The sequence below is a fragment of the Alligator mississippiensis genome, chromosome 5 (genome assembly GCF_030867095.1).
Source record: "Alligator mississippiensis isolate rAllMis1 chromosome 5, rAllMis1, whole genome shotgun sequence".
NCBI lineage: Eukaryota > Metazoa > Chordata > Crocodylia > Alligatoridae > Alligator > Alligator mississippiensis.
The window spans coordinates 13,870,802-13,897,222 of record NC_081828.1 but is presented as its reverse complement, the minus strand read 5'-3'; the positions used below and the strand labels follow the sequence as shown (position 1 = coordinate 13,897,222).

General features: G+C 47.7%; 2 protein-coding genes across 2 annotated transcripts; both read left to right on the top strand.

Annotated features, from left to right (window-relative positions):
* Positions 1 to 4,422: 4,422 nt before the first annotated feature.
* On the top strand, positions 4,423 to 8,997 carry LOC132250684 (cytochrome P450 2J1-like). Its single transcript, XM_059727645.1, has 4 exons — positions 4,423 to 4,528; positions 4,972 to 5,159; positions 6,001 to 6,139; positions 7,528 to 8,997. Exons 1-4 carry the CDS (start codon positions 4,423 to 4,425, stop codon positions 7,701 to 7,703), a joined length of 609 nt encoding a protein of 202 aa, XP_059583628.1. The 3' UTR covers positions 7,704 to 8,997.
* A 1,274-nt stretch (positions 8,998 to 10,271) lies between these two features.
* Positions 10,272 to 25,247, top strand: LOC102557714 (cytochrome P450 2J2). The gene is given in 9 exon segments (XM_059727893.1): positions 10,272 to 10,794; positions 12,213 to 12,375; positions 12,778 to 12,927; positions 13,511 to 13,671; positions 15,970 to 16,146; positions 16,781 to 16,916; positions 18,301 to 18,488; positions 19,650 to 19,788; positions 21,048 to 25,247. Coding segments are annotated over 9 exon segments (1,500 nt in total). The 5' UTR covers positions 10,272 to 10,584; the 3' UTR covers positions 21,224 to 25,247.
* The last annotated feature ends 1,174 nt before the right edge of the window (positions 25,248 to 26,421 follow it).

Sequence of the window (26,421 nt, the reverse complement as noted above, 5' to 3'; positions counted from 1 at the left end):
CTTTTTCCTGTTCTAATTCCCAACAGCTAGGTTGCATTTCATGGTGAGAGATCCTGGTTTTCCCTGATAAAAAAATCACCAATTCTCTAATAAAAAAAAATCACAAATTCTCTACTTAAAACCCCCAAATCCTTGATTAACGTGAAAAGCCACTATATAGATATATATATCTATATAGAAAGGCCACTATATAGATATATATATAGGTATATAGATATATAGATAGGTATCAGTTGAATACAATGTTTTCTTGATATATTTACAATTTTAAATAATTTGGAAGCCTACCAGTGCCTTAATCACTATAATAAAACCCATTCTAAATACTCAGGCCATAAATTTAGCCCTTAAACTGAGCCCTCCCTGCAGGTACAGCACACATACCCGATCTCTCTCTCCCCACCCTGCCTAAACTGGCCCTGCAGCTATAGCATGCTCCAATTCACAGTGTCCCAGCCTCGTCCACAGCTCACACACCAAAAGCAAAGCTGACAGGTAATGGCCAATGGCGGATTTAGATTTACTGAGGCCCTGGGCAAACAGAAACGTGGAGGCCCCCCACCAGGCAGGTTCCCTCTGTGCTTGCCAGGGGGCTAAGGTTGGGCCCATCTGGCATCTTCAGCTGACAAGATCCCAGCAGGGATCGAGGTGACTCTGCTGATACCACAGCATGAAGTGCAGACCCAGGCGGATGCTCAGATACCCACCCAGAACCTGCCAGCCACACTGGCCCCATGCTGCTTCTAGTGCGCAGGGTGGGAGCTAGGGTAAGCTGCAGATGAGGCCAGGATGCACAACTCAGCAGCCAAATCAGCCGGCTTCCCACGGGCCGGATCCTAAGACTTTGTGGCTGCTGGGCTGGATACAATCACTTGGTGGGCAGAATCTGGCCCATGCGACATATTTTGCCCATCCCTGCCTTAAGGTGAGCAGGACTTAAAGAACTGCTACAGAGATAGAAAGAGAGAGCACCTTAGGCAGGGTCAAGGCAAGCACTAGGGGGCATTATGGAAACTCCTGGTGCCTCACCTGTTACAAGGACCCTAGAGGTCTCTGACCTAAGCCTAGGGACTGCTCCAGTATGGCGAGGATGCTGAGGCAGGGAAATGTTTGCACGGGTATTTATTATTGTTATTATTATTATTTTTGCCTGGTCCTGTGCAGTTTTGGTGCTGTCTGCAGTAAAGAGTAGTTGTCTTTAGAAACAATTCACAACCAGACCATTCCCACCGGCAAATACATGCCAAACATTGGAATGCAGCACTGCAGCAGTTTCTCTTTTCTACCGAGAGGATTAGGGTGTGCTCAAGCATGGATGACCAGGGGAGCACCAGGGATGCAATGTAGATGCTGAGGGAATTGGCAGAAGTCATTGCAGGACCCCGGCACAGCTTTACGAGCACTCGTGGTGCTCTGGCAAGGTGCCAGAGGACTGGAAAAGGGCCAATGTGGTTCCCATTTTTAAAAAAGGGAGGAAGGAGGACCCACGAAACTATAGGCCTGTTAATCTTACCTTGGTCCTGGGAAAGCTCTTTGAGAAAATTATCCAGGAGCACATCTGCAAGGGACCAGCAGGGAAGATTATGCTTAGGGGCAATCAACATGGGTCCATTAGAGGCAGGTCGTGTCAGACCAACCAGGTGGCCTTCTATGACCAGGTCACAAAATCCTTGGATACGGGTATCGCAGTGGACATAGTCTTTCTGGACTTTAGAAAGGCCTTCGACACTGTCTCTTACCCCATTTTCATTTTACAAAATGAGACAACTGTGGTGTCAATGCCTACAGTCATATGGGTCACAAATTGGCTGGAGGGCCACATGCAGAGAGTGGTGGTGGATGGGTCATTTTTGACCTGGAGGGATGCAGGCAGTGGGGGCCCCCAGGGCTTAGTCCTCGGACCCGCACTGTTCAACATCTTGGCTTTGACGAGGGGGTAAAAAGCACCCTGTTCAAATTTGCTGATGACACTAAGCTATGGGGGGATGTGGGCATGCTAGAAGGGAGGAACAGGCTGCAATTGGACCTAGACAGGTTACCGGGGTGGGCGGATGAGAACAGGATGGGTTTCAACACTGACAAGTGCAAGGTGCTCTACCTGGGGGGAAGAACCAGCCGCACACCTACAGGCTGGGGAACTCCCTTCTCGTCAGTGCAGAGGCAGAAAAGGATCTTGGTGTCATTATTGATGCCAAAATGAACATGGGCCACCATTGTGGGGACACGGTCAGGAAGTCTGACCGTACCTTGTCATGCACCCACAGATGCATCTCGAGCAGGACCAAGGAAATGATCCTTCCCCTCTATGCGACACTGGTCAGGCCGCAGTTGGAGTTCTGTGTCCAGTTCTGGGTGCTGCAGTTCAGGAGGGATGTGGACAACATGGAGAGGGTCCAGAGGAGGGCCACTCGCATGATCAGGGGTCAGCAGGGCAGGCCCTATGAGGAGAGGCTATGGGACCTGAACCTGTTCAGCCTCCACAAGAGAAGGCTGAGAGGGGATTTGGTGGCCATCTATAAACTTGCCAAGGGGGACCAGCAGGCAATGGGAGAGTCCCTGTTCCCCCGAGCGCTACCAGGAGTAACAAGAAATAATGTCCATAAGCTGACTGAGAGTAGATTCAGGCTAGATATCAGGAGGTGCTACTTCACAGTCAGGACTGCCTGGAGCTGGAACCAACTTCCAAGGGAAGTGCTGCTCACCCCTATCCTGGCCATCTTCAGAAAGAGGCTAGACAATCACCTAGCCAGGGTTGTTTGACCCCAGCATCCCTTCCTGCCCATGGGAGGGGGTCAGACTTGATGATCCACTCAGGTCCCTTCCAACCCTCCCAACTATGAATGTATGAAGATATAGCTACCTCGAGACCACAAAAGATAAAAGCACACAGGTGCAGTCTTATGGGGGCTGTGCAACAGAAATGCTCTCCCAAGGCTGTATACAGGACAATGGTGAAATTAAAGCTGCCAAATCACATTGCCACCTGCTGTAAATTAATCCTGTCTCTCCATGACTATGGAAAGCCTGGTCTACCTGTGACCCGTTCTTTGGCTAACCAAGCACTGGTTAAATTTTTCTTTTCTATGTAGCCTCAATCAGGACAGTATGGTACAGCGCCAAAATTAGCACAGCTTGGGATCCTGCACCGTGAATACTGCATCCTGAAGGGGTAGAAATGTAACCAGCTGAGTGCCATGCTCAGCTTGCACCCAGAGACTGTATCCAACATGCCTCATCTTCCACTTACTTTGGTCTCTAGCCAAAGAGGTTTGCAGGGCCCTGGCTTGCAGCACCGGACTGGGACTTATAGAGATGCCTGGTTTCATTTCCTGGTTCTAAACCAGATGAATTGTGAGGGTGTTTGTAGACGAGCTCCAGGAGGTGTGTGTGTGCAGGGACGGGGTTAGTGAGCCGTGCTAATTAAAAGCACCGGAACCTCACGTCTATCAGTGTCCCTGCACTCAGAAATGATGGCGGGGTGCTTTGAACTTAAGCTCATCGAACCAGCTTTAGTTCAAAGCAACTCACCACCAATTTTCAGGTCGAGGACACTGATACATGTGACGCTGGAGGTTGCTGGAGTATGTTAATATCCACGTTCCAGCACATTTGATTAATTGAGTCTGCTCCATAACACATCAGTGCAGCCTCTCTGCACATCTGTAGGAGCAGACCAATGTTAACTGAGACCTTTAATGACTACACTCTCCATTGATAAAATGAGAAGGCCTCCCTTCAGGTAGATGTAGACAAAAATATTAAACTGAATAATACATTTCCCTAAAACTGCCACGTCCTTCTCTCTCTCTGTGCCCAAAGCTGTATAATTCCTTTCCCACCATAATGAAGTGACTCCCAGGACACCATCACACCATTTTAGAAAACTGGGGAAAACTGAAATGTTTTGTGAAAGAAGAGATTGCAAAGCACAGGGAGGACTGGAATCCAGCAGACACCAGGGACTTCATTGGCTGCTATCTGAAGGAAATCGCAAAGGTAAGAGATGCATGAAAAGAAAAATCCCGTGTAACAGAAAATTGAACAAGAATTCAAACAGGACTTGCCAGTTGTGTTTTATGAGTCCCTGAACCTTAGTAAGTCTTGTCCTCAGCACTGATCTGGAAGATCCTTTTAAGTACATACAGGCAACGTGGAGTCCTTGGGCTCTTGACAAAGTGTCGAAGAAATGCTGTGCTGGAAGATGGAGGAGTATTGCTTCACAGAGAAAACTGATGGGCAAGCATTTTCATTCTCAGGTTTCTCATAGAACAACCCAGGGAACCTGACCCTGCTAGTTTGAACAGGAAAAAAATATGCTTGGAAAATCCCCAGCACTTAGAGTATTTGTCACCAGAAGTATCTTGTCAGGAAGATATATATTAGCCCCATTGAACAGATGCAGAACCTGAAGAATGAGGAAGGATGCGACTTTCCCAGCAACTCACTCAGCAAATCAGCATATTCCAGAGCCCACGATTTCCAAGTCCCAGCATGTTCTTTCCTCCACTGGTCTATAGATCCTCCATCGGTAAGATGGGATGTTGCGTAGATGCCAACTTTTATCTTTGTCAGGGGAGGGGACGGCCTACAATGATGGACATGGGAAAAGTTTTCAGGTACATTTCAGGTCACAGAGCTCTTCCTGAGGAAGGCCAGGGCCCTCAGACCCCGCTTGGTACTTCTGGGATTTGATACCCCACCATCAGTAGCAAGATTGTCATGGTATCACAAGCAATTAGCCATTTAAGATCTTACTCATACATGCTTCTCCCCTCCACCCTGTGAGGCCCCAAGCAATCATCTCAGGCTAGGGGCTGTACATTTTCTTACATAATGACATGTGCAGATGCAGAACCTGCTCTCTGAAGCTATTTCTGAAGCTTACATGGAGCTTCAAATCCTGACACTGCACCTATTGTTCAAGAGCGTGCTGGTTCTTGCACCAACACTCAACTGTTGCTCTATCTGCAGAGAGAGTGCAAGCAGAGATCGACACGGTGATTGGCCAGTCCCGCCAGCCAGCCGTGGACGACAGAGACAACATGCCATACACCAACGCAGTTGTGCATGAAATTCAAAGGATGGGCAACATTGTACCTTTTAATTTGCCGCGACTGACAACCAGCGACACAACGCTGGCTGGATTCCATCTGCCCAAGGTAACATGGAAGGCAACATAGCCCTCTTCTCTTTATTGTGGTTTAGGAAATTAATAAAGAGGAGACAAAACTAGAGCCACACATCTAACCTTTATTACACTTCAGGGCAAGAAGGGTGTCATTCTCAATGTGCAGCAGAAGACAGGGAATATTAACTATGTCTGTCTGAATGTGAACACATTTGAGATCCTGAACTGCACTTTGCAGCCGGTCCCTACTTGTATAAATGGGCTGAAGTCCCCTGAATCCCTACTCCCAGCAGCATGGAGGCATTTGAAGGTGAGATTAGAGTTTTCCAGCCAATGACTGCATAAACCATAATGAGAGGTGTATATGTTTGACAGCTTGCAACCAGCCTAAGAACTGGATCTGGCCGAAGCTCATTGCAGTGGTTGTTTCCTTATGCAAGATCAGCAGGGTGCAGAGTGTCTGGAGGACGCTGCTTCTTTTTCAAGATTGGAGCAGGGGAATATTCCTTTCTCAGCAGCTCTCCAAGTTTGCACTGCTTTTTCCCTGCTTCCCTGGGGCAGGGGCAGGGGCAGAAGCAGGGGCAGAGAATGGAAGCCAGAGGGGTGTGGGGGCAGCTTGAGTGATGGGGCAGCAATGGCCTGGCAGGAACATGGGGATGCCGGTTGCACAGCCCTCATCTAAATAGTTTCAAGTGTATAAACAAAGAAACAAACACAGAAAGGCAGGAAAATGACCTTCTTATAAAACACTCCTTGTTATCTGTCATTCACGATGAAACAGAAGGTCTTGACCCTCCTTTATCCCCCCACTTTGCAAGGCACGGTTGCAAAGGACACAGAAACATGCTCCATCCTTTCCTTTCTCTTCGCAGGGTACCGTTCTGATCTCCAGTTTAACAACAGTGTTGAATGACAAGAACAAGTGGGAAACTCCTGATGTCTTTAACCCTGAGCACTTTCTGCAGGATGGCCAGTTCAGGAAGAAAGAGGCTTTCCTGCCCTTCTCGGCAGGTGCGATGTGCTTGACTCTCTCCATTAGCATCAGGTTTGGACCTCTGGGATTTTAAGTTAGAAAAAGCCTGGAGTGCTTCTGGGTTATAGAAATGTTTGGAAAATGGAAAACTTAGAAAGTGAAGCCATGGCCAAGGGACTGAGATGCAGCTTGCTCAGTCTCGTAATGGCCAGGTGCGGGCAGTCCGGATGAGTGATTAGGTCTGAGGGCCAGGTGGTGAGCCGCAGTCAGAAGCAGAAGGCCATCCAGGCGTCGGTGACTAGTAGGGGGTGCTTGGAGGTGCACGTGCCCCCCGACGGCCGACACCGATGCCGTCAGTAGGGCTGGTGCCCCCCCGACAGGGCCGCGGCCGCAGGTGCCCCCACCCCGATTCAGGAGGCACCAGTCATTCATGCAGCCAGGTGTCATAAACACGAACCAGTGAGCACTTGCAAGCCTGAGTCCTAGTCCTTAAAATCACCCTAAATGCCTGAGGCTGTTTGCAGTAGCCAGTGTCCCGGAGAAAACTGTTCAAGACGTGTTCGGACATACAGAGCATTTTGACCCCACGTGTCTCACTCACCAGAAACATGCCCTGACCACCCAGCCTTAGACTACCCAGGTGAGAAACAGCAAGGAGCCGCCTCTACCTCTCCTATTGAATCTTGGCCCTAGGCGGGTCCAACAGAGCAAGATATATGGGGGGCCAGGAGGAGAACGTGCTGAAGGGAAGGTGGTTCAGTGCAGTGGGCGCTGCTCGGAAAAGGAGGGTGTCCTGGACTCTGGACTGGTCCTTGTTCCCCCCCACACCCCTGCAACCACCAGTGCTTTGGCACGAGACATCCATTGTATTCAACGGATTGGAGTGGGACAACTCCTGCTGCATCGGGGGCTGAAGACAAAACTCAAGCAGGGGCTTGAACTGACATCTCCCACTTGCTAGCAAAATATCCTCACTACCGGATCACAGACTGGGCACTCCAGAGGGCACAGTTTCCTCCTCCAGGTGGTCGAGGAGGAGCGCGTGCTAGAGGAGTCTGGTTCACTGAAATGGCCACTGTTTGGAAAGAAATAAGGCTCTGGACTCTGGCCTGCTCCCCCCTCCACTGGGCTATTTTAACCTGCTCTCCTCTTTCCTCCCACAACTTCACTGGCGGGGGGGGGTCGAATTGAATTTTCACTGGATAAAATGGATTGATAGCCCCATGGGGGACTGGAACAGTGGTCGAGGGTGGGAAATGTAGTACTAACCGAGGAAGAAGAGATTCACGTGGGAAACAAACACAGTCTCTTCTCCTTCACGGTCATGAAACAAGAGCAATACTCATTCTGCTGTGGCAAATTAAAGCCACACTTGTCATTGAGCCCAATCCTTTGGCTGATGCACCCAATGTTGCTGTGATTTCAGGGAAAAGGGTTTGCCTGGGAGAGACGCTGGCTAGAATGGAGTTGTTCCTGTTCTTCACCGCCCTTTTCCAGAGGTTCATGTTCCAGTCACTGAAGGACATGAAGCTCAACCTCCAGGTCAAAATGGGACTCACCACAAGTCCTCATCCATACAAGATCTGTGCTCTGCCGCGCTAGGGAGAGCTGGCAAGATTTTGCCCCATTTCTCAGAATTGCTGAGCTTTATGGTAGGTGATGCTTTGAGCACTGTGCACACATCCCCAAATGTCTCTGCCTCCTCCATTCCTGTGTCCCATTGAAGCACTGCTAATGGGATGGCTACAGCTGAAAGAACGGATCCACTTGCTCGGAGACCTACTGCAATCAGGTAGCCCAGGACTTCAGGCTGTCTTTGAGAGCTGCATATTTCATGACTTTTTTGTTTCAAAAGAAGCACATTTTTGTTTCATTCAAATGTGTTCATGAAGTATTCAGCTTTTTAATTAAAGCTTTGTCATAGCTTCATAGATTGTAAGGCTGGAAGAAACCTCGGAGGATCATCGGGTCCAGCCCTTCCAAATTCTCTTTTAGAAAATTTAATCCCAGGGATCAGAAATAAGCAGGCATCTTGTTATTTAACATTTTCTGCTCATAAAAGTCTGGGAGGGAGACTTAAAAGAGGGAGAGAAAGTGAGCAAAGGAAGAAAAAAAATCTAGATTCAATATTTTTCTATATTCGGATGGGAACTATTTTCATTTTTGTGAGAAATAATTGTTTAAAAAGCCGATGAGGAAAAACCCATGCCTAAGCCACCTTGTCTCTCTTCTGCCCTCCACTCCTCTCACATTTCTACTACTGAAAAATGGACTTTGAGCTCACTAAGCAGTGCTAGTCAGCATGGGCTGAAAACAACTGCAATGAGAAACTTGATTCCCGGCTTTAAAACAGCATAGCAGCACAAGTGAAATCCCTTGATGACCTGGCATTGAATTGTTAATTGCTGTCCTGAGTTCAAATGACCAGTGTCTTGTTTTAGCTATTTAAAATGAAGTGAGTTAACTTAGGTTAGCTCAAGTTAGAAAACACATCTTCTAACTTGGGTTAGAAAACACATCTCTTATTCATAGTGTAGCCATAGCAAGGAAGGCTAAGTTGGGGTATTGTTCAAACAGCTTTTCTTGTATGTCTTCTTTAATATTTTATTTGCTTTTATAAGTTAATTTGTCTTTTATTGTAAGCTTGCATTCTCATACAGTTACTTGCATGAGTAATTGCAGAGAAAAGTGCATCTATTCCACTCTGCCAAACTTCCACGGGGCGACTCCATACGAGCCTGCATAACCTGTTGCATGAAACCATCTGGTCGGCTGCACGTGATGGAGATTGTCCCTTAATTAGAGAGCTGCTAGCTTTCTAGTAAAATAGAGACCACGGGTCTACCAAGGCTCCCTATTACTCCACAATAAAGTTCATAGTTAAGTTCTTTTCATTCACATACACCTGCTTTTATTCAACCCAGTGATCACGACAGAGCCTGTGTGTGCATATGTGTATGTTCAAAAGCTCCAAGTCATGGGGGTAGGGGGCACAACAACACATGCATGGGGGAAGGTGACCCCCCAGCATTACAGAGTGAACATCTCTGCAAAGCACGGCATCTCCATGGCTAGTTGGGCTGTGGCCTCTCATTCAGATGAGGAATGAAGTGCTGGTTTAAGCATTTACTTAACTTCACACAATGCTCCATGGAGTTCAGTGTTTAGAGTTAAGCATGTGCTTAAGCATCTGACTCTGGATGTTTTCCTGATCTGGGGCTTCAGCATGCCAGTTCTGTGAGACAGGGACTGCCATTTCCCCTATATGTATACAGCATCTGGGTATAAGGACCCTCATGCAGTCAGCCTCAGGCCACTGCTGCAAGATAGTATATCATTTTCAATACAGTAGTATTTTATGACATTATAGATTGTAAATAATGCCATGATATAAGTGCAAATGCTAATGACGATGATTATATAATATTGTGGGCAATCACGAAATAAAAAACCGAAAGCAGGTGGCTTTTGTGATCCAGCACTCACAAGGAAGTGATAGGGATTCACAGCACAGGGAGCTTGGACAAAAAAAAGAAGAAGGACTTGCTCCTGTAGCCTAGGAGTCCTGTTTGCCCATGGTAGTGCAAGGGGAAGAAGTGAACTCACTGCACAGAAAAGGGGTGCCTTGATTCAGAGCTGAAGCCATGGGTGGGACGCTAGACTCCTTAGAGTTCACTGGTCTAAGCCATGGTGAGAACGCCAAGTCAGGGAGATGCCTGCAGGGAATAATTTTCGACTGATCCTGTACAGCTTTGGGGCTGACCGCAGTATGGTGTCATTGCTTTGAGAAATCACGCATCACGTTGCGCCTCCCACCTGTTCTCACTCAGTCAAGCCTGGAAATGGGGTACGGAAACCATTCCTCTTTTCTGGCTGTTGGGTCTGCGGGGAGGACCAGGGGGTGCTTGAGCATGTTTGCCATGGGGAGCCCCCAGGATGCAATGCAAAGAGCTCCCTTGAGATCACGGAAGCTAAAAGCACTCAGATCCAGCACTCTCGTGGGAAACATAAGCACAGACGTGTGGGGAGGGGGCGGTGGAGAAGCATTCCCAGGGCTGCGTACAGGACAGTGGTGAAATTACAGCCACAAACTTCACCTTGACACCTACTGTAACAAGATCCTTCCCCTCCCTTGCTATGCATTTGTAAGAGATCTGGTTTTACTGGATTGTTTTTTAAGACAGAGGCTGGCGAAGAGGAATGAAGAATCTGCCCAAAGCCAATGCAAATGTTGAGATGAGGGCGGGAAATGGGGACCCAGAAGGGAGAACCAGGCCAGCTGTCTGGCAGAGGCAGGGCTAGCAGGGCTCCTTGGCTGTCACCTTGCTGGGAACATCTCGTGTGCTTGCTAATCCTGTTCATTTTGTTTGTAACCTTTACTCTCCTCCCATTGTAAGGGGGCGGGTAGGCTTGTTGCTCCTGCTCTCCCATTTCGTTTCGCAACCACTTCCACTTTCTGTGCAAGTGGCTGCTGGTGGTGGAGATGCAGCTGCAGTTTCTCTCCCCTTTGGCCGTTCTCTGGGAGAATGTGTCCTTCCGGACCTTCGCGGCGTTCACGGTTGTGGGGCTGCTGATCGCTGATTGTATGAAGAGGAGCCGTCCAGCAAATTTCCCTCCAGGACCACTGCCCCTTCCATTCCTGGGTCACATATTCCATCTGGACTTCAAGCAGCCTCATCTCTCCATGAAGAAGGTCAGAGGTGACAGGAGAGGGATTTGTTTTCAAAAGTAATAGGCAACAGGGTGTGGTGAGCCACAAAGTCTTGCAGCAGGCGGTGAAGCGTTCCTGGTCCAGCTCTTGAGAAAACCAGGTGAGCCAGCTCTAGACTGCTCTGAACTGGCATTTACTGATAGCCCCCATGAGCCACTGCAACGACCTGGGGTTGTTATAGTGCAGGAAATCCAGGGCACACTTTTTCCTTGGCCAAGATGTGGTGGCATCCATTGCAGATCCTCTTCCCCAGCGGAAATCCTCAAGAAGCAGGATGCACCAAGGCTGCATCTGTTGGTGATGGGGAATGGTTCAAAACTAACTTGGCATTACCAGGAAATTCAGATCTCTATGTTGGGGATGGCAGGGTGTCAGGTCAGATGGGAACTAAGAGTTTGGAAGGTGTTGGAGGGATCTGAGAGACATTCAGGGTTTTTTTTTAAAAGGGTACAGAAAGTCAGGCCAGGCAGTGGGAAGCCCACAAGTACTTGACAGGTAAGAAGCTGCTCATAGAGGGTTGTTAAGCCTAGAAAGACTGGGGTTGAGATGCTCGGCCAGTTTAGAAGGGTTTGCAAGGGATAGGTGAGACTGGGAAGACTGAGAAGGGATTTTCAACAGCACATGGGCTTGTTATAATTGAATTACAAGACTTTAAGAAAGCCTCTGAGGTATGTGGTGGCAAGAACTTGTAGGGAAGTTGTGCAAGAACAGCAAGGCAAGGCATGTATGATGGGAGGTGATAAGTCAGAAGATCCCAAGAAGAGTTGACCCAGAGGTCCCAGCGGGGCATAAAAGTTGATTTGCGAGGCTCATAGCTTCGCTGCTCTTCATCAAGGGTCACAGAGGAAACACAGCTTTTAGTCCTGGTCATGGAGGAGCTGAACAGTTTACCATCTGCAAAATGTGAATCTAAAGATACCAGTGCCTCTGGCACACTAGGAGCCTGCCCTGTTTAAACTAGAATACTTGATTGCTTCACCAGAGGAAGTAGTTTTGAAGAGAAACATGTTCCGGTTGGCAGTGCTATCAGGCAGAAAGGAGTCTGTTCCTCTTAAATGCATCTGATTGTCAATAAATACTAGTTAGTATTTGGGCCATTTTACTTTGATATTCTTTTTCTTTAGGAAAAGACCCAACATGATCATAAAAGTTTAATATGTTTGTTGAACTGTTACCAAACTCTGTTTGTACCCGTCAAATACCCATGAAATCTTCTTGTGAGTTCTTGAGGGCAAACGGGCAGTTTTCAAATAGCACAGTCCTTCAGTACTATTGCAGTAAATATAATTAATACTGATTTTTTTGGGTGGGGGGGAGGAAGACATTGTGTCAATGTCCCAAATGCTCATTAAGAAGCAAGTTTACTAGGAACAATATCACATAATCTTTTTTTTTTCCAGCTTGCTGAAAAATATGGCAACATTTTCAGCCTGCAGCTTGGTTACAAGATGCTTGTGACTGTGAATGGGTTGCAGCTGGTGAAGGAAGCACTTGTTCATCAGGGTGAAAACTTTGCAGATCGTCCCCAGATCCCCATTATGCTGGAGGTCCGCGGTAGCTTGGGTGAGTTTACTCTTCAGGACAGAGGTGTTGGTTGTAGCCGTGTTGGTCTAAGGACATAGGATGACAAAGATCCTTGGGTAAATCTGATATCTTTTATTAGACCTGCTAAAATAGTTGGAAAAATTCTTCTTACGCCAGACCCTCAAAGATATTGATGTACCCGGTTCCCACTGAAATCAGGTATTGTACTGAGCCTCCTTCACTGTCCCACGTTCTTCAAGCACATGCAGAGGTGTAAGGAAATGGGCAGACTTGTTTTTACATCCCAACGGTAATATCCCAGGATCTGTTTCTCTGGGAAAAGAACCAGTCCTTGCTAAGTTTTCAAAAAAAAGGGGATTGTTATGACTTTCTAACCTTTTAATGTCACCACAAAGTAATAGGAGTGACCTCTCACGACAGGACTGGTCTCTGCTAATGGGTATAGCTGGAAATAACAGAGACGATTTGCCCTATCAACTCTGAGAAACTTTGGCGTGGGGAAGAGAAGCTTAGAGGAGCGCATACAACAGGAGATCGGGTACCTCATTGAGGCAGTTGAGGAAGAGAAAGGTAAGAGAGAGACGCCTGAAGTTTCTTTTAAGATCTGACTAGCTGCGATGAGCACGAGATTACATGCGAGGAATATTAAACTGTGTGTGAATCTGGCTCTGCTAAAACTCAGAAATATCAGAAACTCAGGTAGCAAACGGATTTGGATCCAGAAATCAGCAACATTTGGAAATTTGGCAATTTTTGGATTTTCTTTCTATCAGGAATGGAACTGCATCCTGATTTGGGGTCTGCTTGCCCCCAGCCTCCACATAGAAAAGTGGGTTTACATGACAGCCCTACAATTTTTCCCATTAATTATCCAGGGGAAGAAGTATAGATAAAATCTACCTAAGCTATTATGAAGGCAGAAACCTGTGTGAAAAAGTAATGGTTTTAGAAAATTCAAATAAAGCTGGCTTGAAGTAGCTGCTTGGATGCGTTACCTGCTCAGCCCGTGTGTTTAACAGATCCTCACCGAGGTTGCATGTGGGATGCGTGCAAAGAGTGGAGTTCACACCGAGCAATCACACCCTCTCAATACCTTCTTTCTCTTCCACAAAGGCTGGGAGAGAGATGATTTCTTTCTTCTGGTGTTTTCCAGGGAATCCTTTTGACCCCCACTTTAAAATTAACAACGCCGTTTCCAACGTTATACGTTCCATCACTTTTGGCAGCCGGTTTGAGTATCACGACAGGCACTTCCAGAAGTTGCTGCAGTTGGTGGGTGAGACGCTGTACCTCCGTGGAACTGTTTGGACCCAGGTATAACTTGGAAATCAACTGAAATCAACCCTAATACTTCTTGGGATGGTTACAGTGGAGGCAGACTTGAGTAGGTCAGCACCGTTCTTGTTCCTTGATTCATTTCTGCTTTGGCCAGATTGAGGTGTTCAGATGCTCTTTCTCCTCGGTACTTCTCTGCATTCTCAAGATCCCCCCTCTATCCTCTTTCTCCCCCAGGGGATCCTATCTGACCTCCAGTTTTATATTTGGGATGCGTCACCCTCAACTGCAGACACCTCAACCTCTCTTCCTTCACCTGTGGCTGAATGGCCAGCCTGTGCTTGACTCCGGCTGATCCACCCCACACAGCAAGTAGGACAGCTCCCAGTTATCCCAGCAGCGATGCTGCCTATAGTGTCCTGTTGCTGGGAGAGGAAAGAAAGGCTAGTGGTTAGTGTGGGGTTGTGCAGATGCCCCATGTGAACTGTGACACTTCCTTCAGCTGCCCGGGCTCTTGTTAGAAGAGTACCTGTAGGCAGCCTGCGGTTGCATTATATTGTCTGCCTCTCCCAGCCAGATACCAAAAGTACAGCAGCCTCAGCTGGGACAAGACAGTATCGTGCCATACTGTCAGTGTGGGATCATGCATAGTTTCATAGTAGTTTCATAGGAGCTAGGGTCAGGAGGGACCTGAACAGATCATCGATCCTGACCCCCTGCCACAGGCAGGAATGAATGCTGGGTTCACAAGACCCCAGACAGGTGATCGTCCAACCTCCTCTTGAATTTGCCCAAGGTAGGGGTGAGGAGCACTTCCCTGGGAAGTTGGTTCCAGATTTTGGCCACCCTAACTGTAAAATATTGCCTTCTGATCTCTAACCTAAACCTGTTCTCCATCAGCTTGTTACCATTGTTCCTCGTCACCCCAGGTGGTGCTGGGGAGAAAAGGGCTCTGCCTATTTGCTGTTGATCTCCCCTGATGAGCTTGTAGGCAGCCACCAGGTCCCCCCTCAGCCTCCTCTTGCTGAGGCTGAACAGGTTCAGGTCCCTCAGTCTCTCCTCATAGGGCCTGTCCTGCTGCCCTCTCCCCAAGCGGGTGGCCCTCGTCTGAACCCTCTCCAGGCTGGCCACATCGCTCTTGAAGTGCGGCACCCAGTACTGGATGCATTACTCCAACTGTGGCCTGACCAAAGTCACATAGAGGGGGAGGGTCACCTCTCTGGACTGGCTTGAGATGCACCTTTGGATGCATGACAAGGTATGGCTGGCCTTGCTGGCTGCAGTCTGGCATTGGCGACTCATGTTCATCTTGGAGTCAATAATGACTCTGAGATCCCTTTCTGCCCCTGTGCTTTCAAGAGGGGAACTCCCCAGCCTGTAGGTATGCTGTGGATTCCTTCTCCCAAGGTGCAGCACCCTGCATTTGTCTACGTTGAACCCCATCCTATTCTCATCTGCCCACTTTTCTAGTCTGTCTAAATCTAGTTGCAGCCTCTCTCTCCTTTCAAGTGTGTCCACCTCGCCCCACATCTTAGTGTCATCAGCAAACTTGGACAGCGTGCTTTCCACCCCCTCGTCCAAGTCCACCCCTTTGTCATGTCAAGTTTAACATGAAGATGTTAAACAGTGTGGGGCTGAGGACAGAGCCCTGGAATACCCCACTGCTCACATCTCGCCAGGTTGAGTACAACCTGTCCACCACTACTCTCTGGGTGCGCCCCATCAGCCACTTTTTTACCCATCCGACTGCGCAGGCATCAATGCCACAGTTGCTTAATGATGAGGATGGGGTGAGAGACAGTGTCAAAGGACTTCTTAAAGTCCAGAAGGACTACGTCCACGGCGACACCATCATCCAAGGATTTAGTTACTTGGTCATAAAAGGCAATCAGGTTGGTCAGGCAGGACCTACCTTTGATGAACCCATGCTGATTGCCCCTGAGCATGATCTCCCCTGCAGGCCCCCACAGATGTGCTCCTTGATGATCCTCTCCAAAAGCTTCCCGAGCACCGAGGTGAGGCTTACAGCTTATCATGATCACGACTCTTTTACTTTGCTCTCTAGCTATAAAGGTGTGAATGGCCCTGGGGTTCAGCACTGGCCCTTCTCTGTCCCAGTTCTGTCTACAAAACATGAAGGCTTTACTTCAGGCATATGTAGGCAGGGATATTAAACTGTAATAACCTATTCTAAATTGAGACAAATGTTAATGAAGCAAAGCTGTGGGTTTATGTCAATATAACATAAGCTTCTCTGAGCCTCGGACAGGATATAAATCAAATGCATAACTTCTCTTAACTTGTGATGTTCTTTGCTCTCTCTCTCTGTGCCCAAAGCTGTATAATTCCTTTCCCACCCTAATGAAGTGGCTCCCAGGACACCATCACACCCTTTTTAAAAACTGGGGAAAACTGAAATGTTTTGTGAAAGAAGAGATTGCAAAGCACAAGGAGGACTGGAATCCAGTGGACACCAGGGACTTCATTGACTGCTATCTGAAGGAAATCGCAAAGGTAAGAGAGAAATGGAAAAAAAACCCTGTTCCGATCAGATACCAAAATTACAGCAGCCACAGCTGCTCAAGTGGGGGACTGAACCCCCCCCGGTTTTTTTGTGTGTAAAAGAAAGCTGAACTAGAATGAATACAGAACTTGCCAATTCAGTTGTATCACGAGACTCTGACCCCTTATAAATTAACACTTGAATTCTTCACTTAAGTGCTTTCAGCAAAGCACTTTCAGCAAAGCACTTAAGCATGTGCTTTACTTTGAGGGTGAATGTAGCCCCCATTGGCAGCCCATAACTCCCATGCTTAAAGAGAAGCACCTGTTTGAACATGGAGATGAGCTGAGGCCTAAAAATGTCTTAAAAAGTGTTAACTGGGCTCTGGGGCCAGAACCAAAACCAGCTGTGGCCAGCAGGTATCATGAATCAAGCCCTCGGCTCTAAAAGCAGCACAAACGTTGTTCTCAAAACACGGCAGTCTTTTCTGCTGTAAGCCCTATGCTTGGTGGCTGCCAGCTTTCACTGAAGTTGATGGGCACTGATGGCGCACAGCACCTTGCAAGCCTGAGCCTGGAATATGGCTTTGAATCATATTAATATTATTTATATGGACATGAGTAGAACTGGCGTGTTTCTTTTCAGAATGAAGCCAGTTCATCTTTCCATGAAAATAATCTTTTATTTTCTACACTGGACCTTTTTTTTACTGGAACTGAAACAACCTCCACAACCATCCTCTGGGGCCTACTGTACATGGCCATGTATCCAGAAATTCAAGGTAAAATGGTTATGGCTCTATCCCAGCATGAGAGGCTTATGATGAGATTTCAAATGCTGCATTATGAAAAACCTGTGCCCAAATGCTTTCTTTCCAAAGATTTCCCCCAGTCAGAAATCTTTCCTTGTATTACAGTGACTTTTGCCCTCAATTAAACACCCAGCAACTAATGAGGAAGCAAGGAGCAAAATCCAGTGTGTCAATAACATTGATGGAAGGAGAAAACGACCTTGAGTCTCAAGCAGGGGGCTGAAGTCCCTGATATTTGATGTACCTGATAGAAGGATGCTGCTCATTTCTGAAAGGCCTTTGATTGCTGGGGATAAAGGGGGGTTTCCTTCATTTCTAAAACGTGGCCCAAGATCAATTTTATCCTCCGCGCTGACGTGTGTCCCAAGGACACCAGCTTCAGTGAATGCAGATAGGGCAGGGTGTCTGCATGTTGGTCCATCTGATAAAGTTTCAGAGAAAGTCTGTGCTGGGAAAATGTGGGAGCTTTGCCTTACACACAAAACCAATGAATATGTTTCTTCATATTCCAATGTGCTTTGAAACAGGCTTGGGACCCTGACCCTGCTGTTTGGAATGGGGACAAAATAAAATATGTATTGAAGACATTTCAACATTAATTATTTGAGGGGGAAGTGGGAGAGCCTGGAGTCAATACCTTGTGCCTTCCACGCAGATGTTTATTCATCTCAAGCTCTCAAAGGGCTTTTCACAATAAAGCTCATGGTGTTTGGGGGGGGGGGGGGAAAGGATCAGTCCCATTTTATAGGTGGGAAAACTGAGGCACAAGGAAAAATGCGACTTTTCCATGAAGTCACCCAGAAAGCCAGAAACAGAGCCTGAAATAAAACCCAGGTCTCCCAAGTCCCAATCCACTGGGCTATGTCCTTGCTCGGTCAGCTGGTTGTGTCAGTGGATGCTGATGCCACGGTGTGAGAAGCGGGATCATCCAGAGGCATAACGAGGTGGCCTGCCATCCAGGGTAGCAGGGTTTATGGGGGCAGCAGTGACTTCTGTCAGTGTGACTTGGCTGCTGTGGTGGCAGCTACTATTCATCTGCCTCTCAAGTAATTACCCCTGTCGTCCCACCCTTGTTATGCTATTGGGATTATCATAGTTTGGGAACAGGTTTTTTTTCTCCTTCCAATGCTGCTGCAGCATCACAGGCAAGTAACCATTCCTTATATATTCCTCTCCCTCCAGCCAGTGAAATACAGCCCTCTTCGCAGGTGTACATCTTACTTAGTTTGACGTTGAGATGTCGAACCTGATCTCTGAGGCTGAATCTTAGAGCTCCAACTTCTGACACTCTACGCCCGTAGTTTCAAGAGTATGCTTGTTTTTGCACCAATGTTCAACTCTGCTTTTTCTGTAGAGAGAGTGCAAGCGGAGATCGACACGGTGATTAGCCAGTCCCGCCAGCCAGCCATGGACGACAGAGACAACATGTCATACACCAACGCAGTTGTGCATGAAATTCAAAGGATGGGCAACATTGTACCTTTAAATGTGCCCCGAATGACAACCAGGGACACAACGCTGGCTGGATTCCACCTGCCAAAGGTAACCTGGAAGGCAACATAGTCTGACTTCCTTTATCTTGGTTGAGGAAATTAATAAAGAGATGAAACCAGAGCTATGCAGTTAATCACCTTCACAAGTTGGGGCAAGCAGGGTGAGGGTCAGAATCTGAACCCACTTAGGGAATCGACCCAGGTCCAGGCCTGTACTTTACAGCTGGTCCTTAGTAATATAAAGTGAAGTTTCCAGAGGGATACTCCCTCTCCGGGCAGCATTTCTCACTGACTCCATCCAGCTTGCCAGTCAAGAGTTTCTCCTCGTGGAAGGGAGCAGGCTGTTCCTACCCCAGCCGTTTGAGTTAGCTGGGCAGATTCATTTTGTCCCTCCCTTGATGCTTCGTCGAGTGCAGAACCCTGTCTCAGTGGTCCTGAGCTCATATCTGGGTGTGTCTACACGAGACATTTACTGCAGAGCTAAATTACTGCGCAGGAAACATCTCGGCGTCTACGTGTGTGTTCCTATAAGGGTGCACGCAACTAATAAACTCCACGGCACGGCAAGATTTGTAAATCCAAGTACTAGCCTGTTGCAGAGTTTGTTCATGCACAGCAGCGCACATGTAGACAGTGACCAGGGCTGGCCGGGGCACAAAGGTGTTTCAGTGTAGGGGCTGCCTGCCAACTAGCCCCTGGCTGAAGCACCCTCGTGCCCCAGCCAGCTCCCCTACAGCATGTCGAGCCCTGGGCAGGCAAGCTGACCCCTTGAGCCCCTGCCCGCTGGGTCTGCTGCAATCTGGCTCAATGTGCTGCGGTCTGGGTGCATATGTAAACTGTACACCCAGGAGCTTCCCAGGAGCAATAAGCTCCACACTTGGTTGTTGCATACTAATGACACATGTAGATGTGTCCACTGAGGAATAACTTCATGCTGGAGCTCAGCCAGAGCGACCAGAGTTTGGCCAGTCAGTGTGAACCAAGGATGTGTGACCCCGTGCATTGCTCCAGTCACCTTATACGATTATAAATAAATGAAAGAGGCAGAATAAATGTCCTGTCTAGAAAACACCCCTCTTCATACATCATACAAGCTGAAAAAGAAAAGCTTGATCCAGCTTCTCTTTTTTCCTCTCTCTGTAAGTCCCATTTAAAGAGGAAACAAAGATTGGGGTGTTTTTTTTTAAAGTCCTTCTTACTCTCTTCCCAGGGTACCAGTCTGATCTGCAACTTAATGTCAGTGCTGTTTGACAAGAATGAGTGGGAAACTCCCGATGCCTTTAACCCTGAGCACTTTCTGAAGGATGGACAGTTCAGAAAGAGGGAAGCTTTCCTGCCCTTCTCAGCAGGTGGGACATACTCGGTTCTTTTCATTAGCATCAGGTTTGGGCCTCTGGGTTTTTGGTTTTGGCCAGAGCACTTCTGTAAGGTGTCATGGAAAGATCAGAAATGGAAATCATGGCCAAGGCTTGGGTCCTGGGGCTGAGGTGCATGTTGCTTTATAATGGACCCAAGTGAAGCCAGCTTGGCCTCATGATTATGGCTGAGGGCCAAGAGGTGAGCCAATGTCAGAAGCAGGAGACCAGCTAAGCTCCAGGGGTAGGGATGAGGGAGCACAGATCAGCCTGGGTCCTGCTCCACAGTGTTGCCTTAAATACTTGGGAGCTGTGTCCTGCAGCCAGTCCACCAGCCAGTCCACAGAGTGCTGTGTGTACATCCCCATGAATATGTTAGGAGGCCCAGAGGGACTTGACCCCGTGTCTCCCACTCCCCAGTAAAATGCTCTGAGCCCCCCACTAGGGAATAGGAACAGCAAGGAGTCACCTCTACCCCTTTTGTTCAAATTGGTGTACTGGGAATAGTCTGTGGGGTCTGGAAGAGCACGTGCTGAAGGGAGTGTGGCTCAGCGCATGGGCTCAGTCCAGAAAAGGAGAATGCTCTGGGTTTGGTTTGGGACCCTCCACCACCCCTGCAACCACTACCTGTTTTGGCATGTGATAGTCACTGAATAAATGGATTAGCAGATCCTGCTCCACTGGGGCTTGAAGACAAGACTCACCCGGCAGGGGTCTGAACGGATTATCCCACTTGCTAGCAAAGTGCCCTCACTACCAGACTAGAGACTAGGCCTCCACAGAGCAGCCTCTCCTCCTGCTCCTGTTAAGTCTGGCAGTCAAGAGAAGAAGACAGGTGGCACCAGGAGACGTACATGCTCGAGACAGTCTGGTTCATGGAAGTGGTCACGGGATGAGACTCTGGATTCTGGCCTGTCCCCACCCTCCACCTCAGCTCCACTTGTTGGGGTTTTTTGCACTGGATTTTCACTGAACAAAAAAGATGGAGAGACAGCAGTGGGACAGGCAGTGTCCCACTGTGGACAAGAACAGCAGCCGAGGCCAGGCTTATCCAGGGGCTGCTGGGAAAATTTAGTACTAAGCTAGCAAAAGAGAAGCTGGTGGTAAACACCATCTCCTATCCTTTACGGTCATGAAATAAAAGCAATGCTCGTTCTGCTGTGGAAAGTTAAAGCCTCATTTGTCATGAAACCCAATGTCACTTTCTAATACCATCCTTTGGCTGATACACCCAAATGTTGCTGGCGTTTCAGGGAAAAGGGTTTGCCTGGGAGAGCAGCTGGCTAGAACGGAGCTGTTCCTGTTCTTTGCCTCCCTTTTTCAGAAGTTCACGTTCCAGGCTCCAAAGGATGTGAAGCTCAACCTCCGGTTCAGAATAGGACTCACCATGAACCCTCAGCCCTACAAAATCTGTGCCCTACCTCGCTAGGGAGAGGTGGGAAAAATTTGCCATTACCTTATTTCTCAGAATTGTTGTAGATGGTGCTGCGAGCCCCATGCCCTGGTCCCCAAATGCCCCTGTCTTCTCTGTATTAGAGGCGCCACAAAAAGGGCAATAGCTTGTTTGGGCTATGTACAGTCAAAAAGCCTGAGGCTCAATTAATTCAATTCTGGCAGGTTAGTCTAAACTGTGCAAATTGAAATGATAAGTGAACAGACATTCATTTCTGATTGTGGAAGATCAGGCACACTGGCCCAGGCCAGAAGCCAGGGGTGCACTAGAGCAGGGGTTGTCAACTGGGGGTATGCGTACCCCCTTGGGTACTTGGGAAGGCCTCAGGGGGTACACACGGGGACAGAGTGCCGCCACCCATCACCCTGTGCTACCAGCACCCAGGGGCAGGGCCGGGGGGGGTTGGGGGGACAAGGGCAGCAGCACCCCTCTGTGAGCCACACAAGCACCACCCGGCCAGCCGGACCTGGGGTGGGGGAGCTTCTCACCACCCTGCACTGCTGCTGCACCGCGTCCAGCTGCCGGGGCTATACTTATTTAAAAAGTTGAAAACCCCTGCGCTAGAGCATGCCTCCCTGTTTGGCTGGAGCACAAAGCTTGGGTCAAAGCTAGCCTCCCTCCACACCCCCGTGGGATGCTGGGGGGACTGGGAGTTCATTTGAATCTGGAGGAGATCTGGGACAGAAGTTCAATAAAGTGATTTAACATAAATCAGTTCAGTCTGATACTACATCCATTCAGGTTTATCTTTAAAACTGGTTTTGGCCATTTTGAAAGGGGTTTATGCACAGGTGGGCAGGGACGGAGCGCCACCACCCACTACCCTGCGTGATGCCGCTCAGGGCCGGGGGGGGTGAAGGCAGTGGTACCCCTCTGCAAGCCGCACAGGTGTCGCCCAGCTGGCCGGACGCTGGGTCGGGAGAGCTCACACATGGCAGCTGCCAGCACCACTAACCACCCCACGCTATCACTGCTCCACGCGAATGGCAGCCACCACCCCTCCCCACTCTGCATCCAGCCGCACGCCACCCCCCACCCCACTCCACGTCCACCGATCAGGGGTACACTTATTAAAAATGGTTGAAAACCCATCATACAGCAAAGTTCATTGCAACTGAGCTGCCAAGATCCCAAATCTGGCTAAAACACACAACAGAACCTTTCAGAAAAAGCTTCTGCAAGCATTCCTAAACCAGAGCCGGGCACAATGCATGCTCTGTGCCTAATGTGGACACAGCCTTTACAGCCAGAGTCAACTAAACCTTGTAAAAACTAAGCAGGGTTTAGGCAGCATTTCAGCACTGTGTTTCAAAGAGTGAGCCAAATCCAGTTGCAAAACCGCCTCCTGCTTACAGTTGAACCTGAAAAGTTCCCCGAGGTACCTAGACCAGTGCATACTCAGAAGTGATCCATACCTGGCACCTCATCAATACCTCAGTCTTGCTCTGATCTATGTTTGGTGAAGGATGACCTTAAATACAATAAATATTTACTTGCTGCCCTTCATACTCCAGCACACTTGGGCAAATAAAGCACCGAGTACACGTGGTCAAGCAGCCACTGCATGACAAGCTACCAAAGCAGAGGATGAAGCAGAAGATGCCCTTCTCTGTTTTCCCATCTCAGGGTGAAGAAATAACCCTTTCTCCCATGCTGTTTTTGTCTGGTGTCTGAGCAAATCCACAATCTTCACAATGAAGGGCAAGTGACAGACCTGGCCCAACACAGCTTTCCCAACTGCTATGAGAGAGCACGGCCGCCGAGTCTTGTGTGTGCTTTAAGCATCTAGAGTCTGAACAAGAGTCCAGCCACTGCTCCGGTAGACCTTGAGGCATGCTCTGGCTTAAACTCCTTCCTGTTGCTTGATTGTGCCAATGCCTGATTCCTACAGAGCTTGAATACACCTCCGCCCACCCCGGAAGTGGGAGATTTCTGATTTGCACATTTTGCCTCTTTCTTGAGTAGTCAAGAATGAGCATTTTGACACGAATGCAGGCTTTGCACATGGGTTCCAAAAATACTATTGCCTTATTGAACAGGCAAAGCACAAGAAAGTAATTATGCTGGAGGGTAATAGGATTCAGAGAGACTTGGACAAATTGGAGGACTGGACCAAAAGAAATCTCATGAAGTTCAACAGCACAAGGGCAAAGTTGTGCACTAAGGATGGAACAATCCCATGTGCCAGTACAGGCTGGGGACCAACTGGCTAAGGCAGCAGCTCTGCAGAAAAGGACCTGGGGGTTACAGTGGACCATACTCGGAATATGAGCTAACAACATGCCCTTGTTGCAAAGAAAGCTAACAGCATACTGGGCTGTGTTAGTTAGTAGGAACATTGCCAGCAGATTGAAAGAAGTGATTATTTCCCTCTACTCAGCACTGGTGTGGTCACATTTGGAGTACTATGTCCAGTTTTAGGCCTCCCACTATAGAAAAGATGTAGAAAAATTGGAGAGTCCGGTGGAGGGCAATGAAAATGGTTAGGGGGGCTGGGGCTCATGACTTCTGAGGAGAGGGCGAGGGAACTGGGCTTATTTAGTCAAGAGAAGATTGAGAGGGGATTTAATAGCAGCCTTCAACTACCTGAAGGGGGGTTACAAAGAAGATGGAGCTGGACTGTTCTCAGTGGTGACAGATGACGGAAGAAGAAGCATTGATCTCAAGTTGAAGCAAGGGAGATTTAGGTTAGATATTAAGAAAAGCTTCTCTCACTACAAGGGTAGTAAAGCACTGAAACATGTGACCCAGAGAGGTGGTGGAATCTCCATCCTTGGACATTTAAGATCTGGGCTGACAAAGCCTTGGTTGGGATGATATGGTTGGGGATGGTCCTGCTTTGAGCAGGGGATTGGACTACATGACCTCCTGAGGTCTCTTTCAACCCTAATTTGAGGACAGTCTTTTGAAAAACATCCCGTTACATTCCTTGCTTAAGTGCTGCAATACTGATACATGACAAGCAGAACTAGGAGTAATCATCTTCTAAGAGTTTGAGAGCCCTCTAGCGGTGCTCAGCCTGGGTCAGGTTTCAAAACCACTGCTAGAGTAGCAGTGCATATAGGCAGCATGATGTGCATGTTAGTAAAGATTTGCATCCCCCTCTGCCAATGCAATTCCTTCAAGTTACACATACTGTTTTTTTGCTTTTTACACAACAACAGAACACAGAAATCACTGTCCATAACTAGGGAGCTACCAAAATCGGGATTTCGCAGAAATTGTGAAATCCGGCCTTGCCTGGAAAAAGTGAGCAAAAAAAACAACCCTTAAGCAAACATTCTGAGAGATCAAACCCTAGGAGCCTTTTGAAAGGGGGTTGTAAAAGAAAGGTCACCGCAGTGCTATGGAAAATCTCCCAAAGCAAAATTTAAGATAAACTAAATAGTCAGCAGACAAATTCCGTTGTGGAAGACAAACTGACCACCTAACAAAACCTGTTGAGTAAGATCTGAGCCCAAATTTGGGAGTAGTGACAGGTTTGGGTAGGAGGGGCCCAAGACGGCAACTTACCCAATAAAAACTGTAACCTACTGTCTCAATTTGGAGGTAACCTCACTTGCAGAACAACGAAGGAAGAATCACAAGTGTAGGCTGGATCAGACTGATCACCTGAACCACCCTCTCCGTGAACAAGCACTCTTGTTCACGCTGAAGCCCTGGAGCGCCCGGAGTGGGACTGAAGGAAGGGGACTTAGTCCTATTACTGCTGAGACCAACCCTAAAACCATAACTAAAGAATGGAAGTATATCTGCGGATTTGGTTTCTTGGAATTCTAGGATTGTAAGCATGAGAAATAACAGTAGTGATTCGAATTTAACCTTTAGTTGTAATTGGAACTGGTTTTGCAATACTAATTCTTATAGCATTGTTTGGGAAGGAAGTGCGTTTGGAGCATTGTTTCTGATATATGTAGTTGTTGTGTTTTTAATGTTTGTGGTATTTCTTAAAGCTAAGCAGTGTTATATGCGTAGTAAGGAGTTTTAATAAACATCTTAAAAGGAATCGAAATCGTGGTCATTGTGTGAATACACAAGGCTCAACCTCACCCCCACCAGCGTACAAATTTGAACCAATATATTGTGTGGGACCTCTCTCTATTCCGTAAAACCCACTAGAGACAGTTATCTTCTTAAACACAGGTAAGCTATAAAAAACTGGGATAGCAATTAACAAAAGACAATTCTAAGGATATACAATATAGGAATCTCTAGCAAATTCTGTCCACTCTCCTAGGCAATTAGTTTTGGATGACTCTGCTCTTCATTCTGTCTACTACTGTCTTGCCCCAAAGGATACAGTGATAAAAGCGTAATAGTCCCTTAAAAATGCTTTCAAGAGCCCCCACACATGGGCAAATAGCTACTGTGTCCAAAGTGAAAACTAACCTTGTGATTCACCCTTTTTTAAAACCATTTTTATATAATTTGGCTACGAGCAGCTATAATTACGGATTCCCAAGAACTTCGACTATTGCATTCATTTCTCAGAGGTGTATAGCAAAGTTTGCAGCTTTGTAGCTTCAAAACTGAAATATTCCAATTTCCGTGGCCCCTGCTGCAGTAGTGACCAGGTTTTCCAGCCTTCCTTCTTCCTTTCTCCAGGACAGGGCAAGGTGGCAGGACACTTGTGTGATAGCGGGAGAGCTCAGCCGTGCACTTAGTGTGCAACCCATACACATGTAACACCCCTGCCCCCGATGTCCAGAAGGTGGTCAGCTCTGCTCTAGCTAGTTGCCCCACAAGTGGAGGTATTCTGCATGGCATGACATTTTGTATCAGGGGACATTTGAGCTAGCTCTAAATAAACTTTTCCTCAATACAGTAAGCTAGCTCAGACAGTACCATGCTAATGGGGTATACAGCTCTAGTACCCAAACCAGCTTGTTTAGAGTTAAGCTCAGGTGTCAAGTCTAGAGACATGCCCTTAGAGAAGATGTTCGAACTCTGGCTCTAAACCAGGAAGATGGTTTGAAACAAATTATCATCTAGTGCAGAACCCACTTAAAGCATCTTAGGAAAAAAAAAAATCTGAATGGTCTTGTTCAGTCTAAATAGTCCTGAGGCTGGTCTTCCCTCTGATGGATATGTGCTTCATTGAGACAAAATGCTCATTATCAGGAAAAGCAGACTCACGAGACGGTATAATTTAACCCTGCGAATGAAACCCCCCA

Bases quoted from the DNA above. Each gene is read 5' to 3' on its own strand.
- LOC132250684 (XM_059727645.1), top strand. From the start codon at position 4,423: ATGCGACTTTCCCAGCAACTCACTCAGCAAATCAGCATATTCCAGAGC. The intron at 4,529-4,971 runs GTAAGATGGGAT...CTCTATCTGCAG, and splicing joins GGTCTATAGATCCTCCATCG to AGAGAGTGCAAGCAGAGATC. The intron at 6,140-7,527 runs GTGCGATGTGCT...CTGTGATTTCAG, and splicing joins TTTCCTGCCCTTCTCGGCAG to GGAAAAGGGTTTGCCTGGGA.